This window comes from Aythya ferina, assembly GCF_964211825.1.
Source record: "Aythya ferina genome assembly, contig: HAP1_SCAFFOLD_29, whole genome shotgun sequence".
Classification (NCBI taxonomy): Eukaryota; Metazoa; Chordata; class Aves; order Anseriformes; family Anatidae; genus Aythya; species Aythya ferina.
Window position 1 is genome coordinate 4033990 of NW_028181463.1, and position 19335 is coordinate 4053324.

The 19335-nt window shown below is 51.5% G+C and overlaps 2 protein-coding genes across 2 annotated transcripts; both read left to right on the forward strand.

The window, feature by feature from the left end:
* Positions 1–2971: 2971 nt before the first annotated feature.
* Positions 2972–3907, forward strand: LOC311427913 (olfactory receptor 14I1-like; the record flags this gene model as incomplete). The annotated part of the gene is made up of 2 exons (XM_084539496.1): positions 2972–3265; positions 3626–3907. 2 exons carry the CDS (start codon positions 2972–2974, stop codon positions 3905–3907), a joined length of 576 nt encoding a protein of 191 aa, XP_084395622.1.
* Positions 3908–8659: 4752 nt separating this feature from the next.
* On the forward strand, positions 8660–18763 carry LOC311427914 (olfactory receptor 14I1-like; the record flags this gene model as incomplete). The annotated part of the gene is made up of 3 exons (XM_084539497.1): positions 8660–8953; positions 9314–9553; positions 18737–18763. The coding sequence occupies 3 exons, from the start codon at positions 8660–8662 to the stop codon at positions 18761–18763; spliced, it is 561 nt and encodes a 186-aa protein (XP_084395623.1).
* Positions 18764–19335: the final 572 nt, after the last annotated feature.

The window sequence follows — 19335 nt, forward strand, 5'->3', positions numbered from 1 at the left end:
GTCGTCCGCAAACTTACTGAGGGTGCACTCGATCCCCTCATCCACATCATTGATGGAGATACTGAAGAGAACAGGCCACAATACTGGGCCCTGCGGGACACTAAGGACAGGCCTCCATCTGCATTTATTTGCATTTACCATGATTTTGGTCCAGTTTTTAACCCCACAAAGCGTACACCTGTCCAAGCCTTGAGCAGCCAGTTTCTCTGGAGAATGTTGTGGGAAAAGATGGAAAAGCCTTACTGCAGCCTAGGTAGACCACATCCACAGCCTTTCCCTCACCCACTGTGAGCATCACCTTGTCACACCTTGAGATCTGATTTGCCAAGCGGGACCTGCCTTTGACAAACCTATGCTGACTGGGCCTGATCACCTGGTTGTTCTGGAAGCGTTGTGTGATGGAATTCAAGATAATCTGCTCCAAGAACTTCCCCAGTACCGAGTTCAGACTGACAGGCTTGTAGTTCCACAATCCTCCTTCCAGCCATTTTGTAGGTGACCATCACAGTTGCTAGTCACCAGCTGACTGGGAACACCCCTGATAGCCAGGACTGCTGATAAATGATGGAAGGCAGCTTGGTGAGCACTTCTGCCAGATCCCTCAGTACCCTCGGCTATATCCCATCCAGCTGCATAGATTTGTGAACACCCTCCATGAGGGATGCCGTACGAGCAGTGGTGCCTGCTCACCAGGAACTAGGCCAGCTTCCTACAGAGCTGCCTTACACAGACTATGGCCACCAAGAGAATCGGAGTTAACAGACTAAGCTCAGATTCAGTGAGACACCACAAACAAAATGGTCTACAGGAATGGGTAAAAACGTACAGGGCTGGGATTTCCTATGACAGCCTGGTTCAGAGAAGAGGAAGGACACTGGAAAGGCTGAAAGTCCCAACAGAACCAAAATCTTTGTATCCATGGTAATGGCTGCTATCTAAGCCACTAAAGCCAATGAGGAGACATCTTGTTAAAGCACCAGGGCCTCATTGCCTCCTCACCCCCACCCATGAACCAGGCAGGGGTCGTACCATTGTCCTGCACTTGGCCATGCACATCCCCATCTCCTACTGCCCCACAAAGAGGCCTGAGCAATGTGGGAAGGAAAGGATCTCTCTTCCCAGGGTATGGGGCAAGCGCTGGGCCTTGGGCTTGGTGACACACATCCAGATTTCCTCCACATCAGTGTCACCTTCACGCTGCCTTTGTCTCCTTGTCCTCACTGCCTCCAGGGTTCTGCTCTAACGAGCTCCAAGGGAGGCTGTGTCAGTGCTGGCCCTCAGGGGGACACTGCAGGAAACTTGCCTCTGACTTGGACTTCTGGAGAGCTGTCTTCAATTGTCTCGGAGTGCCTGAGGTTCGTGGGCTCATCAGCAAAGCCCCCAGAGGGGTGATTGCAGTGCCTTGGGCTGATGCTGTGCTGCTGAGCTGGGCCAGGCTCGTGGGACAAAGAAAACACATTTCAGAAAGTGCCATGAAGCAGAGAGACAGCTGTGGTCAGGAGCAGCTCCTCTGCACAGCACAGCAGGGCTGGGGGCTCTGACTGCAGCTGGCACACAGAGAGGAGAGAAGGAGAGAGGGCTGGGAGGCACTGAGGAGTGCAACAACAGAGGACAGCGTGTGGCAGGACACATCTGCAGGCTCTTGACACCGTGAGGCTCTGGCAGCAGGGCACTGCAGGTGGGGTTGCCAGAGGGGTCTTCTACAGCTGGCACATCTGACAGCTGGTAGCATCTGGCAGGGTGGGTCTCTCTGTTTCTCCAGAAATGAGTAGAAAATATTTTAGAGAATGGCATTTATGATTGGATTTTTCAAAAGGAAGACCAAGGCAGGGGCTACCTGAAAGGCAAGACATTTTCCGTAGCCTGTGCTTGCAGATACCTGCGGTAGAGTGGAGGCTGGTTTCATGGTAATAGGTGGTCAGGTTTGTACTGCAGACTGAGACTGCTAGAGCATTGTAGTGAGGGATTAATATTTCATCATTTAACTTCATGATGTCCCTTCCCACACCTCAGCCCACAGACTACACCAACATCATCATTGTGGTCCTCTCAGGTTTTATCCTAGCTTATGTTTAGGAGCTGCAAACCCTCCAATGCCCAGTGCCCTGTCTTTGGGAGGCCTCAGCCAATTTGAGAAGAGTACAGATTGCCTACACTGAGCATGAGCTGCCTCCTCTGCAGGCAGAGCTGCAGCACAGGAGGGTCTGCTGAGTGTCCGTCTGTCCCTCCCTGGCCTTGCCTCCCCTGGCAGCAGCACGCTGGCATTCCTCCTGGCTTCTCCAGCTGGCCGTGCTGCTGCTGGTCTTGTTCCCAGGCTGGCTGGGGGTGGGGCTTTCACATGCCTATGGAGTGAGCCCTCGGTGTGCTTGGGGGAAGGGGAGTATGGGGACAAGTTTAGGGGTGTGGAGATGGGCACTTTGAGCCTGGATGTCTCTGCTCTCAGCAGTGTCCTGGCTTGTTTCAGGCAAACATAGGAGTGCAATTGTCCCGTAGGTCAAAGAGACACCAGCAAAGGACAGTTGACACTAGGACTAACAGACAGACTTGATGTGCTCTCCCAAGGACACTACACTGAATACATCGCTAAGTTGATGAAACACAAGGTTTTACTTTGAGTACAGTGGGGCTGCTAGAACAAAAGAGAAAATAAAAATCACTATATGATCTTTACCACTAGCTTAGGGCAGCACTGACTCCCGCATTGCTCACAGCAAGTCTCGTGCCCTCTAGCAGCACCAGACAGAACTCATAAAAGGGACCTGCCAAAAGACTGAATGGAATTGGAGAATCATTTGGGAGGGATTAAATGAAAAATAGAATGATTTTTCCACTGAAATGAGAAATGAAGGCATAAAAGAAAAATGGATATATATTATTTTTTATTTTGTAAGATAACTCTGTTAAGATAACTCTGATAAACACTCAGTGTTTTTCTTTTCCTTGGGCAGGACCCCATGCCCAGAACAAGGAAATGCCCAACAGCAGCTCTGTCAGTGAGTTCCTCCTGCTGGCATTCGCAGACACACGTGAGCTGCAGCTCCTGCACTTCGCGCTCTTCCTGGGCATCTACCTGGCTGCCCTCCTAGGCAACGGCCTCATCCTCAGCGCCATAGCCTGCCACCACCGCCTCCACACCCCCATGTACTTCTTCCTCCTCAACCTCGCCCTCCTCGATGTGGGATCCATCTCCACCACTCTGCCTAAAGCCATGGCCAATGCCCTCTGGGACACCAGGGCCATCTCCTATCAAGGATGTGCTGCACAGATCTTTTTCTTTCTCTTCTGCATATCAGCAGAGTATTATAACCTTACTATCATGGCCTACGACCGCTACATTGCCATCTGCAAGCCCCTGCACTATGGGAGCCTCCTGGGCAGCAGAGCTTGTGCCCAGATGGCAGCAGCTGGCTGGGGCAGTGGCTTTCTCAATGCTGTCCTGCTCACGGCCACTACGTTTTCCCTTCCCCTCTGCCAAGGCAATGCTGTGGACCAGTTCTTCTGTGAAATCCCCCAGATCCTCAAGCTCTCCTGCTCAGAATCCTATCTCAGAGAAGTTTGGGCAGTTCTGTTTAGTATCTTTTTAGCATTTGGTTGTTTCATTTTCATTGTTTTCTCCTATGTGCAGATCTTCAGGGCAGTGCTGAGGATTCCTTCTGAGCAGGGACGACACAAAGCCTTTTCCACATGCCTCCCTCACTTGGCTGTCGTCTCCCTGATGGTCAGCACTGGCATATTTTCCTACCTGAAGCCCCCCTCCATTTCCTCTCCATCTCTGGACCTGGTCGTCGCACTTCTGTACTCGGTGGTGCCTCCAGCACTGAACCCCCTCATCTACAGCATGAGGAACCAGGAGCTCAAGGATGCAGTGAGGAAACTGTTTCCATACATGTTTCTTAAGCATCCATGATGCTTTTAGAAGATGTATTCTTAATAATATGCAAATATTTTGATTCACATTATATCATATCATTTCTATCATTACAAGTGTTATCATAACATTGTCATTAATAAGAATCCCAAGAGAAATCAAAGTGTATTCGGGAAAATGACACAACATTTTTTAAATTATTTTTCTCTGTGAGTATTTTAACAATATTTCATTTTGTTTTTAATAATCTCATTCTTAGCATTCTGAATGTTACTTCTTGTGTTAGGTTTGACCACATCATCTAATGTACATACAGAACCAGGCTTCCTTGGTAGATAAAGACAATAATGATACCAGTGGAAATTCATTGGTCTCAGTATCCCTCTCTTCCCATCTCCTCTTGACCTGGGGGAGCAGCCCCAGCATCCAGGAGGGGCTCAGGGCCAGGAGCCCAGCTGCCACAGGTAGGAGCAGTGTATTTGGATTAGACCTTGTGTATCTAGGTGACAGTCCTGTTGTCTCTATAGCAGGGCCGGCACAAAGCCTTTTCCACGTGCCTCCCTCACCTGGCCATGGTGTCCGTCTTTCTCAGGCCTGTCATGGTTGCCTGCCTGAAGCCCCTTCCATCTCCTCCCCATCCCTGGACCTGGTGGTGGCAGTTCTGTACTCAGTGGTGCCTCCAGCAGAGCACGTCCTCATCTGTACCATAATGATCCAAGAGGTCAAGCATGCCTTGTGGAAATTGATGACTAGATGTGTCTTGGAAGCAAGAAATTTTTGATCTGCTTCTGCACATAGCTTGTAATGCAAATAATTGACAGAATAGCCAGTATAACTGTTTTGTTTTGTTTTGTTTTGTGGTTGTGTTTGTGCATATTCTTATTACATTAATTCAGCTAATGAACACCCATTAAAATGATATGGATGTACCTGTTGAATATAGCTCATAGACTCTATGATTGTGAAGCCATGCTCTCTGTGAATTTAACCTTAAGGAAGTTAAGATTTAACTGCCTTATTTGTCTGACATCCTTTCTCTGAGACCAGGCCTGGCACTTCAGGATCAGTGCCCATGTGCAGGGGCGCAGAGGAAAAGAGTCCCATCCCAGCAGCACGGCCAGGGAGCACCAGCGCTTGGGGCATGCAGAGCTGCTCTCTTGCCACTGCCGCCCTGTCCTGCTGAGCCCTGCTGGTGGGGTCAGGCCTGGCTGCTCCTGCAGCTTGGTGCCAGTGGTGCTGTGGGGCTGAGCTGGGACTGCAGGCAGGGACAGGCAGTGGGCACAGCAGTGGCACAGCTGGCCTCCACTGCAGCACTTCCCTCCTAGGGGGGGATCTCCTCCGAGGTGGACTGAGCAGAGCTCAAGTGCTCAATCTGGTGTGAGCAGGCAGAGGACAGCTCTGCCGCCCCGGGACACTGGGCACCACAGCCCCCTCGCTCTGCAGAGCAGCACTGCCAGCTGGGGCTGGAGCTTAGAGGGTGCTTCCCCTGAGTGTCTTCTAGACTGGCTTCCGGCTTCTGGATGTGAGTGTGATCTTCACTGTGCACAAGGAGCTGAGAGACCGCCAACAGGCATGGGGCTGGAACATTGCCTGCAAGGTCCCTCCTGCCCTAACACCTCCCAGAACTGGCACGGAACCGGCTCCTGTGTGTCAGAGAGGCTGGGAGCCCAGCAGGTGTGCCATGAGCTTGGAGGATCACAACCAGATCATTTCCATCTGGGCAGGTCCTGGCCCAAAAAGGGGGTGTTTTGTAGGTGTGGTATTATAAGCTCAGTGGTGCGTCAGAAACACTAAGTCCAGCAGGAAGCGAATGGCTGTTAAATGGCCTGTGAGGTGACTGCTTTCTGAAGTAGCTGACAGGTCACCCTTGACTCCTGGCTGGGATCTGTGCCTTTAGGCTCACATCTGCCAGTGTCCATGGTAGGGCAGCAGAAGGCACTTGCTGTGCATGTAGTTTCTGAGATCGGCTCTTTCTAAGTACCTGCTAGGCCCCATAGAGGAAGAGGTCTTGGATAGGGGTTGTCATGTCAGAGGTGTCAGCTTTTGCCTGAAGTCATCCTTTAGCAATGCTTTCAGTTTTCTACATAGAGGGGGCCACTGCCTCCAAGACGCTTGGGACAAACTGAACCATGCATGAGGGTTTGGGAAAAGATAGCCTGGGTGCACAGAAACCATTTCATATCCAAACGTTGGAGGCAAGAAACAAAATTTTTAGGGTGGTACAAGAGCTGCTGTGCATATTGTGCAGGGTTCACCTACAGCCTTTGTGTTCTTTTCCATCCTGACTTAGGTGCCACGTCAGTCTCAAGAAAGGAGTAGCCAACAGATATGAGACAGATACTCTGAGATCATGAAAGCCATCAGAAAGCTGCCCCTAGGAAGAAGACTGATATGGGGAAGTCAGGAGAAGCCTGGCCAGGAGAGATGTGAGATATGGGGGAGGGAAGAGGAGCTTGGCCAGCAGAAATTAATGATTTCTGTGAGGTTAGAACATTCAGGCAATGTTGATGCTGCTGTAATGCTGGCTTAAAACAGTCATGTAAAGCCATTCCCCTATTTTAGCCAGTGTCATTAATCCCCAAGCCTAAATGCTACTCCACACCCTGACAGGAATCCACTATTCTTATGCCTGACCTCAAAGTATCCCTTCAAGCTAAAACACTGCCTATAGCCATTTGCCTTTATCTTTAGTCTCTTGCTCACTCTGATCTGATCAGCTGGTGGGCCGCAAGAGGGAGATGGGTGGGAACGCTCTGAGGAGCTCAGCTCTGCCTCAGCATCTCCTGCCCCAGCAGCAGGAATGTGACTGTGGCAGGGACTGTGAGGTCACTTCTGTCTCTGCACTTGATAGGGCAGCAGCAGGAACGTGTCACAGAAAGGGACTGTGAGGTCACTTGTAACTGGAGGTGGCAGGTCAGCCTTGGCTTCTCCCTGGGAGCTGCACTTTTGGGCTGACATCTGGCAGTGGCCCTGCTAGGCCAGCACAAGGCACCTGCTTGGCATGCTGACTGGGGGATCCCCTCTGCCTCCAGACCCAGGAGGACCCAGACAGAAAGAAGGCCCCAACATGGGTTGTCCTGTCCCTTCTGCTTGAGTCCATGAGTGGGCAGCAGCAGGCACAAGGCTTGGCTGTGTCTCCACAAGAAGCTGCAAGGCCAGCAGCAGGCCCCTGGCTTGGAAGCTGCTGCTGAGGTGACTTGTGTCTGCTTGGCTGAGAGGCCTCAAGGAGCCTGCTGGGTTCGGATGCCTACTTCAGGAGTGATTTCCACAATGCTGATGCCATACAAGCAGTGGTGCCTTCTCACAAGGAACCAGGGAAGCTTCCTAAAGAGCTGCGTTATGAGATATTTGGGTCCATGGCTATGGCTATTGTCTCTGCCACTAAAGCATTTGAGGAGACAGCTAATCATTAAAGCACCAGAGCCTAATTGACTCCTCGTGGGCTCATCAGCAAAGCCCCCAGAGGGGTGAGTCCAATGCCTCGGGCTGGGCCTCTGTTATTGAGCTGGGTTGGTCTTGTGGGATAGATAAAACACATTTCAGAAAGTCCCATGAAGCAGAGAGACAGCTGTGGCCAGGAGCAGCTCCTCTGCACAGCGCAGCAGAGCTGGAAGCTCTGACCACAGCTGGTTCTGGCAGAGGAGAGGAGAGAAGAGAAGGAAAGAGGGCTTGGAGGCAGTTGGCAGTGGGAGGATGCTGAGAGCTGCCTGCAGGAGAAACCTGTACAGCCCTTGACAAGGTAAGTGTCTGGCTGCAGGGCCATGCTACAGGTCCTGGAAGGGTCTCCTCTTGCTGGGTGTTGTTTCTGGGAGGGCAGTGGGCAATGCAGTAGGCTTTGAGAGTCCTGCTGGGTTTCAGTGCAAGGGGAGGAAGTCTGGCAGAAGCCCCTTGGAGTGTCATTACCTTGCTATCCCTGATCAGATAAGACAGGGGTGGTCAAGCGTCCTCCAGACCCTACAGGGGTGCAGCTGGGATATTGGCACACTCCAGCTTTCAGATATCCAGCTCTGTCTATGGGGCATCCTCCTGGCTGCAGGCTGCTCTCCAGCAGGATGCAGCTCTCTCCTGGCATCCTTGTGTTATCCAGGTGCCCCAAGGAGAAGACACCTCCTTGCTAAGGCCATGTCTGTTCTGCTGGATGGCTGTCTGTGGGCAGCAGGTTTGAACCTTCTGCACCTCTGGCTAGGACGGAAGAGCTGAGATACTGATCACACACCTGGAGATATGGTGAGGATTCTGTCCATCTGCCTTTTGAGTTGGGCTTCTCTGCTCTCAGCTGTCTCTTGTTTCTTCTCATGCCCAAGCTCACTTCTGGGCAGATCTGCTCTGCTCAGTCTTCACCAAGGGACAGTCCCGTTGCCTCCTGGCATCCACAGGATTTCACCAGGAGCACACATGAAGAGTCAAAGCATTCAATCATCCAATAATTCACCTAAGCGTTACAGGGCCAACCAAATAACATTAAAGCAAGTAAAGCACTGCAGCTCTGTTCTGCATTCAGATGAGTTGTTTGTAAGAAAACTCTGCAAACTCATTGACCAGACAAGTGGACTGAACTTGAGTTTCCCCCATGTTCCTGATTCCCTCCTGCTGCAGGTAGGACTCCTCTGCAGCCCACAGCAACCCCAGCTCCCCATGCCACTCTCAGCCAGCACCAGCCACAACTCAAGCAGGAGAGCTGCAGAGAGAGGCTCTGTTTGGGGGTTCTGTAAGACTTGTAACAGGTTTTCCTCATCCAAATCATTTCTAACTTTGCTCTAACATTTGCTCTCCAACAGAGGATGTCAGAAAATGCCCAATATCAGCTCTGTGAGCGAGTTCCTCCTGCTGGCATTCGCAGACACACGCGAGCTGCAGCTCCTGCACTTCGCGCTCTTCCTGGGCATCTACCTGGCTGCCCTCCTTGGCAACGGCCTCATCCTCAGCGCCGTAGCCTGCCACCACCGCCTCCACACCCCCATGTACTTCTTCCTCCTCAACCTCGCCCTCCTCGACCTGGGCTGCATCTCTACCACTGTCCCCAAAGCCATGGCCAATGCCCTCTGGGACACCAGGGCCATCTCCTATCAAGGATGTGCTGCTCAGGTCTTTTTCTTTGCTTTCTTGGTTGTAGGTGAGTTTTCCCTTCTTACCGTCATGGCCTACGACCGCTACGTTGCCATCTGCAAGCCCTTGCACTACGGGAGCCTCGTGGGCAGCAGAGCTTGTGCCCAGATGGCAGCAGCTGCCTGGGGCAGTGGCTTTCTCAATGCTGTCCTGCACACGGCCAACACATTTTCCCTGCCCCTCTGCCATGGCAATGCTGTGGACCAGTTCTTCTGTGAAATCCCCCAGATCCTCAAGCTCTCCTGCTCACATGCCTACCTCAGGGAAGTCGGGGCACTTGTGTTTAGTGTTTCTTTAGGCTGTGGTTGTTTTGCTTTCATTGTGCTGTCCTATGTGCAGATCTTCAGGGCAGTGCTGAGGATGCCCTCTGAGCAGGGCCAGCACAAAGCCTTTTCCACGTGCCTCCCTCACCTGGCTGTGGTCTCCCTGTTTGTCAGTACTGCTGTGTTTGCCTATCTGAAACCTCCCTCCATTTCCTCTCCATCCCTGGACCTGGTGGTCACACTTCTCTACTCGGTGGTGCCTCCAGCACTGAACCCCATCATCTACAGCATGAGGAACGAGGAGCTCAAGAATGCAGTGAGGAAACTCTTTCCATACATTCCTCTTAAGCATCCATGATGTGTTCAGAAGATGTATTCTTAATAATATGCAAATGTTTTGATTCACATTATATTGTATCATTTTTATCATTCCTAGTGTTATCATAACATTGTCATTAATAGTAATCCTATCAGAAATCAAAGGATATTTGGGAAAATGATAGAACATTTTTAAAATTATTTTTCTCTGTTAGTATTTTAACAATATTTTATTTGTATTTTATAACGTAGTTCTCAGCATTCTGAATGTTATATTTTGTGTAATTTTTTACCATATCAGCTAATGTACACACTGATCCATGCTTCCTAGGTAGATAAAGACAATAAAGAAGTCAGCGGAAATTCATTGGTCTCAGTATCCCTCTCTTCCCTTCCCCTCTGGAGCTGGGGGAGCATCCCCAGCATGCAGGAGGGGCTCAGGGCCAAGAACCCAGCTGACACATGCAGGAGCAGCCCTGGTGGCCCTTGGGACTGCCCCTCACTGCCCGCTGGGCTCTGCCTCTCTGCTGCCTTCGGGTTGGGGCTGCTTCTTCCCTGGAGCCATGGCCATGGCCAGCAGCAGGACGTGGCCTTGTCACTGCTGCTCCCTTTGGCTTCCTCATTGTTCTCTTGTGCTTTCACATTCAACTAAGACTTGAGATCTCGTGTATCTTGCTGACAATCTTGTTGTCTGTACAGTGGCATCTCTTTCATTGCACAGCTCTTCCAAAGCTGGTGCTAGGAATATACCCAAGGAACTGCTGCATGAACGGGCCTCTTGCTTTTCTGGCCTTCACTGTGGATCAGAATTTCAGAGTGCTCAGTGTAGTGCTGGACTGGGAGCTCCCTTCTTGGCTGGCCATGGCTCAGCAAACAATAACTGGCCTTGACTGGCCTGGGACTGTGCTTAGTCTGATGGCAAATGGCATCCTGGAGAGGAATGTGGAGCTGCTCTGTGGCTGGGCCAGGCCTCTTGTGCTGGCCTGGGGAGCGGGGCTGGCCCTGCGGGGCACAGGCACTGTGTGCTGGGGATCTGCCAGGCAAGAGAGCAGGGCTCCTGCAGCTTCACGGAACTCCATCTCCTGAGCTGGTCCCAGTGTGAGGGCTGTGGTGGCCGTGCCCAGAGCCCTGCAGCAGCCTGCGGTGGGCATTGCCCTGGGGCCAGCCCAGCCTGGGCTGCTGCGTTGGGCTGGGCTGGGCTGGGGAGAGGGCAGGGACCTGGGGAGAGGTGGGCAGGGGTTGGGCTGGGTTGGGCTGGGCAGTGCCCAGCAGAGGGCAACAGCAGCATCAGGGAGCGGTGGCAGCATGCAGGGGAGGGCTCCCAGCAGGGCTTGGTGCTGCAGAGCCAGGGCTGCGCGAAGGGAGCCCAGAGCTGCAGGGGCAGGGGAGAGGAGGCCGAGGGCCAGGGTGGCTGCTGCAGGGGCAGGGAGCTCAGCATGGCCCTTGCAGCCCCCTGCCCTGGGCCTGCCTCTGCCCTTGGCCTCGGCCCCGGCCTTGGCTCTGCTGGCAGGAGCGCTCTTGCCATGCGCTTCCTGGCCTCCCCTCGCCTGCGCACAGCTGCTGCCCACTCAGGCTGCTGCCACAAACGTGTCCTCACAAGCAGCACCACCCCTTGGGCTGCTTCTGCTGGCCTCCCCCACCCAACTGCCTTGACTCCTTGTCTCTACTGGGCCCCACCCCACCTTCCCCACCCAAATGTGTCTTGACTGTTGGCTCCATTCCGCTGCCCCATGGAATTACTGTGCTATGCAGCACGTGTTTCCATTGGGCCGTCTACCAGACACAGTAATTAATCCTATGAGCAGGACTAGAAGGGTCCTGCTTCAAGCCAGGGGGAGGCAGGGAGGAAAGGGAGAATCGGGTTTACTGGACTGGATATATTTAATAGCCTGGCACATCAGATCCACAAATGTATCAGGCTCTACTGGACACCAGTGCACAGTGTACCCTAATGCCATCAAATTACAAAGAGGTAGAACCCACCTGTATATCTGGAATGACAGAGGGATCCCAACAGTTAACTGTACTGGAGGCTGAAGTGAGTCTAACTGGGAAGGAATGGCAAAAGCACCCCATTGGGACTGGCTCGGAGGCTATGTGCATCCTTGGCATAGACTGTCTCAGGAGAGGGTACTTCAAAGTTCCAAGAGGGCACCACTGGTGGGGCTTTGGCAGAGCTGCCTTGGAGACAAAGGACATGAAACAGTTGTCTACCTTGCTTGGCCTTCCACAAAATACTTCTGTTGGGGGTTTGCTGAGGGCTGAAGAACAGCAGGTGCCAATGGCTACCATGGTGGAGCACCTGAGGCAGCGTTGCGCTAACCGAGACTCCCTGATTGCCATCCATGAGCTGGGTCATTGACTGGAGAGCCAAGGTGTAGATGCAGAGCTTGGTAGTGTGCTTTAGTGATGGACTTGTCAGCACTAAGGTAAAGTTGCCTGACCTGGGTGACACGTCCCAGAGTAGTGTCAGGCACAATGCAATTCTTTTTGCCTTCTGCATCTATAGCACTGGAATTAGGACTTTGCCCTACTCTATTGACTGGGCAGGTCTTTTCACATCACTCAGTTTAGGTTTCCGTGGCTGGAATTGAAAAATTTCCCCAAAGAGGCCGAGCTCATGGGTACAGGTACAGCCACTTGAAGAATTTTTTTTTTTACTTTTCTCCCTGAGTTTTCCACAGAAGACCCAATAGAGACCATGGATGTCCAGTAGTCTAATACAATTCGTTTAGAATTTCTCAGGTTCCAACGGTCATTTCAACTTCCTTTTCTTTTCTTTTCTTTTCTTTTCTTTTCTTTTCTTTTCTTTTCTTTTCTTTTCTTTTCTTTTCTTTTCTTTTCTTTTCTTTTCTTTTCTTTTCTTTTCTTTCCTTTCCTTTCCTTTCCTTTCCTTTCCTTTCCTTTCCTTTCCTTTCCTTTCCTTTCCTTTCCTTTCCTTTCCTTTCCTTTCCTTTCCTTTCCTTTCCTTTCATTTTCTTTTCTTTAATTTTCTTTAATTTTAATTTTATTTTGTTATTTATCATTTTTTCTCTGAATTATCTTAGAAAGGGTTTCACGTGCTGGTCTGGGCTGTAGTTACAGGGACAAAGACTACTGTTGGTAGTGGAGGTGTCTGATCTCCAGACTCTGCATTTCCTCCTGAAGAAGGTCTCCAAAGAAATCACCCTGGATGAATAGCAAGAGGAGAATGATGCTCAAAACTGAAATGCAGCAAAATTCAGCCTTTAAAAACTGAAAATATTTTTTATTATCTGCTTTTTGAAATTTTCTTCCTTAAGTACGCCATGCAAGCTCTGTAATTAGCTACACATGGCATGAAGGCTTGAAGAATACTATGGAAGAGATGTTAGGAGTTTATTGTGGTGCTGAGTCTATGAAGCTCAGGTACTGAGAGGAGAATAATGCAACTGCTAGAGAAAGTGAAGTCAGAAGGAAAAGCTGAAGTGACTTGGAGTATTAATGGGCCCCACTGAGGGCTGTTACTAACAAAGCCTCCCCAAGGCCTTGTTAGGGCAGATAACTGGAGGCCATGGTTACAGACAGGCATAGCACTGTGCTGAGAAAAGTCTTGGTTGGTTTTAGTGATGCAGAAGGGCCAAGGCCTGACCCCAGCCACTGGGAGGGGACATCCTGCACCCCTACATCTGGCTCAAGGCTCTTGCTGGGGTCTGTGGGATGTGGTGGGCAGTGTGATGCCATGAGAAGAACAGTGGTACTACACCTCTGCGCTGCTGCACAGGGTTGAAAGGAATCCACGAGTTCCCATCACAATGAAAATAACATATCTCCTCCTAAGCTCTAGCCGAGGAGACAAAAACTTCAGGGCTGTTGGGGCCCTCCCCTTTTACCAGCACCCTCTGCCTTCTCTGCAGGCTTTCCAATGCTGTCCCACACATTGCCCTATTTTCTTGAAGTCTGCAGACACACATCTCTGTTCATCATCTTGCTCTCATCCCTTGCTTTCACCGATTTCTCATCACACCTCACCAGCTGTTCCTTGAAACACAAAGCCAGGGTCTGATCAGAGGGTGACCTCTGGCACCACAGCATGAGTCTTTGAGGGACATTTCCCCCTCCTTGTAACCAGTACCAGCCTTCCATGAAACACTTTGTGGCAGTTTTTTCTCTACTGCTCCTTCCTGCTACCACAGAAAGCTCCATCAGGGTGGAAACCACTCCTGAAGTAGGCATCCCAACCCAGCAGGCTCCTTGCGGCCTCTCAGCCAACCAGACACAAGTCACCTCAGCAGCAGCTTCCAAGCCAGGGGCCTGCTGCTGGCCTTGCAGCTTCTTGGCTACACACAGCCAAGCCTTGTGCCTGCTGCTGCCCACTCATGGACTCAAGCAGAAGGGACAGGACAACCCATCTGGGGCCTTCTTTCTGTCTGGGTCCTCCTGGGTCTAAAGGCAGAGGGGATCCCCCAGTCAGCATGCCAAGCAGGTGCCTTCTGCTGGCCTAGCAGGGCCACTGCCAGATGTCAGCCCAAAAGTGCAGATCCCAGATCTATGTCAAGGCTGACCTGCCACCTCCAGACACAAGTGAGCTCACAATCCCTTTCCTGACACGTTCCTGCTGCTGCCCTATCAGCTGCAGAGACAGAAGTGACCTCACAGTCCCTGCCACAGTCACATTCCTGCTGCTGGGGCAGGAGATCCTGAGGCAGAGCTGAGCTCATCGGAGCATTCCCACCCTTCTCCTTCTTTTGGCCTATAAGCTGATCAGATCAGGGTAGCAAGAGAGTAAAGGTAAGGGAAAGGGGCTATGGTCTGACTTTTGGCTTGAAGAGATACTTTGAGATCGGGATTAAGAGTAGTGGATTCTTGTCAGGGTGTGGAGTAGCATTTAAGTTTGGGGATTAAAATCACTGGTTAAAATAGGGGAAGGGCTTTACATGTACTATTTTAAGTCACTGTTACAGCAGAATCAACAATGCCTGAATGTTCTAACCTAACAGAAATCATTAATTTCTGCTGGCCAAACTCCTTTTCCCTCCCTCAAATCTCAGCTGCCTGGTGCAGTGGCTTTCTCAATGCTGTCCTGCACACGGCCACTACATTCTCCCTGCCCCTCTGCCAAGGCAACGCTTTAGACCAGTTCTTCTGTGAGATCCCCCAGATCCTCAAGCTCTCCTGCTCACATGCCTACCTCAGGGAAGTTGAGGCACTAGTTTTTAGTGTTTCTTTAGCCTTTTGTTGCTTTGTTTTCATCATGTTATCCTATGTGCAGATCCACAGGGCAGTGCTGAGGATGCCCTCTGAGCAGGGCCAGCACAAAGCCTTTTCCACGTGCCTCCCTCACCTGGCCGTGGTCTCCCTGTTTGTCAGTACTGGCATATTTGAGTACCTGAAGCCCCCCTCCTTTTCCTCTCCATCCCTGGACCTGGTGGTGTCATTTCTGTACTCCGTGGTGCCTCCAGCACTGAACCCCCTCATCTACCCCATGAGGAACCAGGAGTTCAAGGATGCAGTAAGGAAACTCTTTGGGTACGTGTTTCTTTGCAATCAGTGTCTGTGAGTTCCCTGATTATTTCAGGAACTGTGAGGAAAAATTTTGTTACTATATTTCTCTATAAATATTTTCTATAAATTATTTGTTCTGATTTAAATTATGTTATCCTTAACCTGCTACCTGATTTTCTTATTTTTACTTTTTCATTTACAGTCATCTACTCAGTCATCATACGCAGTCATCTAATTACTGAAAGAAGCAGGTTATGTAGAGAAAAACAATTAAAAAATAATAATAATAAAACAACACATCAGAACTACACTGTTACCAGCTGCCATCTCTTCCCATCCCCTCTGGAGCTGGGGGAGCAGCCCCAGCACACAGGAGAGGCCCAGGGCCAAGAGCCCTGCTGCTACATGGAGTTTGGGTTGGGACTGCTGCTTTTCTGGAGCCATGGCCATGGCCAGCAGCAGGACGTGGCCTTTTCACTGCTGCTCTCTTCTGGCTACCAGTGTTTTCTCCTGTGCTCTTTTATTTGGACAAGCTTTCAGATCTCATGTACCTTGGTGACAGACCTGTTTTCTCTTCAGTGGCATCCCTGTGGCTGCAGGCAGCAGCAGGCACTGTGCAACCCTGGGTCACAGCTGCCTCCCTGCAAGCACAACAGTAACAGGAGGGTCTTGCTCTGGGCAAACCCAGAAGCCTGGACGCCTCTCCAAAGCTGCTGCCAGGAACATAGCCAAGAGGTTGTTCCCTGCTCTTCTGTTTTCTGGGGTTCTAGTGCCGGGTTCCTCACCTGGTGAGCAACAACCCCAAACAGAGCTACAGGCTGGGAGATGAGTGGTTGGAGAGCTGCCAGGCAGAGAAGGACCTGGGAGTACTGGTTGATAGTCAGCTGAATATGAGCCAGCAGTGTGCTCAGGTGGCCAAGAAGGCCAACGGCATCCTGGCTTGTGTAAGAAGCTGTGTGGCCAGCAGGTCCAGGGAAGTGATTGTCTGCCTGTACTCGGCTCAGGTACTGAGAGGAGAGTGATGTAACCACTTGAGAAGCTAAAGTCAGAAGGAAAACTTGAAATGACTTGGAGTATTAATTGGTGCCGCTGAGGGCTGTTACTAACAAAGCCTCCCCAGGGCCTTGTTAGGGCAGATAATTGGAGGCCATGGTTACAGACAAGCAAAGCACTGTGCTGAGAAAAATCTTGGTTGGTTTTAGTGAAGCTGAAGGGCCAAGGCCTGACCACGGCCACTGGGAGAGGAGACCCTGCACACCCATGTCTGGCTCAGGGCTAGTCTTGGGGTCTGTGGGATATGGTGGGCAGTGTGATGCTATTTGAAGAACTTCATTTTGACACCTCCGCAGCCCTGCACAGTGTTGCAAGGAAGCAATGCCAACAGTCAGCATGCCAAGCAGGTGCCTTCTGCTGGCCTAGCAGGGCCACTGCCAGATGTCAGCCCAAAAGTGGAGATCCCAGGGAGAAGGCAAGGCTGACCTGCCACCTCCAGACACAAGTGACCTCCCAGTCCCTTTCTGTGACACATTCCTGCTGCTCTCCTACAAACTGCAGAGACAGAAGTGACCTCACAGTCCCTGCAACAGTCACATTGCTCCTGCTGGGGCAGGAGATGCTGAGGCAGAGCTGAGCTCATCAGAGCATTCCCACCCTTCTCCTTCTTTTGGCCCACAAGCTGATCAGATGAGGGTAAGCAAGAGAGTAAAGGTAAGGGAAAGGGGCTGTGGGCTGCATTTTGGCTTGAAGGGATACTTTGAGGTCAGGCATAAGAACAGTGGATTCCTGTCAGGGTGTGGAGTAGCATTGAGGTTTAGGGATTAATATCACTCATTAAAATTAGGGAAAGGCTTTACATGACTGTTTTAAGTCACAGTTACAGCAGAATCAACATTGCCTGAATGTTCTAACCTCACAGAAATCATTAATTTCTGCTGACCTCTTCCCTCCCTCAAATCTCACATCTCTCCTGGCCAGGCTTCTCCTGACTTCCCCATATCAGTCATCTTCCTAGGGTCAGCTTTCTGATTGCTTTCATGATCTCAGAGTATCTGTCTCATATCCGTTGGCTACTCCTTTCTTGAGACTGACGTGGCACCTAAGTCAGGATGGTGAAGAACACAAAGGCTGTAGGTGAACACTGCACAATGTGCCCAGCAGCTTTTGTACCACCCCAAAATTTTGTTTCCTGCCTCCAACTTTTGGATACAGAATGCCTTCTGTGCACCCAGGCTATCTTTTTCCAAACCCTCATGCATGGTTCAGTTTGCCCCAAGCGTCTTGGAGGCAGTGGCCCCCTCTGTGTCGAAAACTGAAAGCATTGCTAAAGGATGACTTCAGGCAAAAGCTGACACCTCTGACATGACAACCCCTATCCAAGACCTCTTCCACTATGGGGCCTACCAGGTACTTAGAAAGAGCCAATCTCAGAAACTACATGCACAGCAAGTGCCTTCTGCTGCCCTACCATGGACACTGGCAGATGTGAGCCTAAAGGCACAGATCCCAGCCAGGAGTCAAGGGTGACCTGTCAGCTACTTCAGAAAGAGCTCACCTCACAGGCCATTTAACAGCCATTCGCTTCCTGCTGGACTTAGTGCTTCTGATACACCACTGAGCTTATAATGCCACACCTAGAAAACACCCCCTTTTTGGGCCAGGACCTGCCCAGGTAAAAATGATCTGGTTGTGATCCTCCAAGCCCATGGCACACCTGCTGGGCTCCCAGGCTCTCTGAGACACAGGAGCCAGTTCCGTGCCAGTCCTGGGAGGTGCTAGGGCAGGAGGGACCTTGCAGGCAATGTTCCAGCCCCATGCCTGTTGGTGGTCTCTCAGCTCCTAGTGCACAGTGGGGATCACATTCGTATCTAGAAGCCATGAGCCTGAAGCTGGCCTAGCAGACACTCAGGGGAAGCACCCTCTCAGCCCCAGCCCCAGCCCCAGCCCCAGCCCCAGCTGGCAGTGCTGCTCTGCAGAGTGAGGGGGCTGTGGTGCCCGGTGCCCTGGGGCTGCAGAGCTCTCCTCTGCCTGCTCACACCAGACTGAGCACTTGAGCTCTAGACAGTCCACATGGGACACAACATGGTGCTCAGAAGTAAATATTGGTGTCTTCTTTTTAAGACAAGGTATCAGTTTCTCAGAGACTGGCAGCACAGCAGTCTGCTTGTGGGTATTGATGAGTTACTAAATATTCCTTATGTTTGGGGTTGTTATTTCTTTTTCTTTCATTTTTCTTTTCCTTTCCCTTCCTCATGTGTCTATCTCTCTGTGAGTTTTTATGTTCTTTCCCCTCTCCCTCCAGATGTGTTTCCTCCTCTCCCTCTAGAGGAGGAGGAAGCAGGCAGCTCATGCATGTGTAGTTGCTAGTTCAGGTGAGGAAGGAGGATGCTGGCTATGCTGCAAGGAGATGGAGGTCCGTGAAGCTGCAGGAGCCCTGCTCTCTTGCCTGGCAGATCCCCAGCACACAGTGCCTGTGCCCCGCAGGGCCAGCCCCGCTCCTCAGGCCAGCACAAGAGGCCTGGCCCAGCCACAGAGCAGCCTGCCCCGAGCAGGGGCCTGCACAAAGAGCTTTCCCTTTGCCCTTTCCCCATCAGTGCAGGCCCATCAATGCTGCCCTGCTCTTCCCCAGGGCCATCCCTGCTCCCAGAGAGCCTTACCCAGGGCAGTGTGTCTGTGCTGGCCAGGTCAGCCATTGCTGCTTCCATCCCTGTGCTCCCCACAGGGCCCCAAGCTGTCGGTGCTGCTGTGAGAGCCAGGGGCTGTGGTGCCCTGGGACCCCCGCGGGTCTCCCCTTTGCCTGTGCTGCTCAGGGTGGGCAGCAGACCTATGTCCATGGGAATCTCTGCTGCTGAGCCCCTTTCCATCTGCCCTGATGGCTCAGCAGCACAGGGCAGTGCTGGGCAGGGCCATGGGGTGTCTCTGAGGACACAAAGGACAGGCGAGTGCTGCACCAGACCTGGCCCACAGCACTTCAAAATGTATATCCTCAATTACTCTGCAGTCTTATGGGCCTTTGCCTGCTGGCTCTTCACCCCCTCTGCTGGCATTGCACAGCCCTCCTTTAGCCCATCGAATCCTCAGATTCGCCTTTTCCTTTACCAGACCCTTCTTTGCATGATCACACATTTTATGACGTTCTAATCACTACCCACTGAGCACCCTGTCCCTGCAGATCCCCTGACATCTCCTGGAAGCTCCAGATTCCTCTACAGGCTGCAATCTGCATCTGCCCCACTGCAGGGGGTGCAGTCCCATGCAGATAAATTTAATATCAGTTGTCATCTCCTTAGGCAAGTTCTGTCATAATGGAAGCTCTTAGTG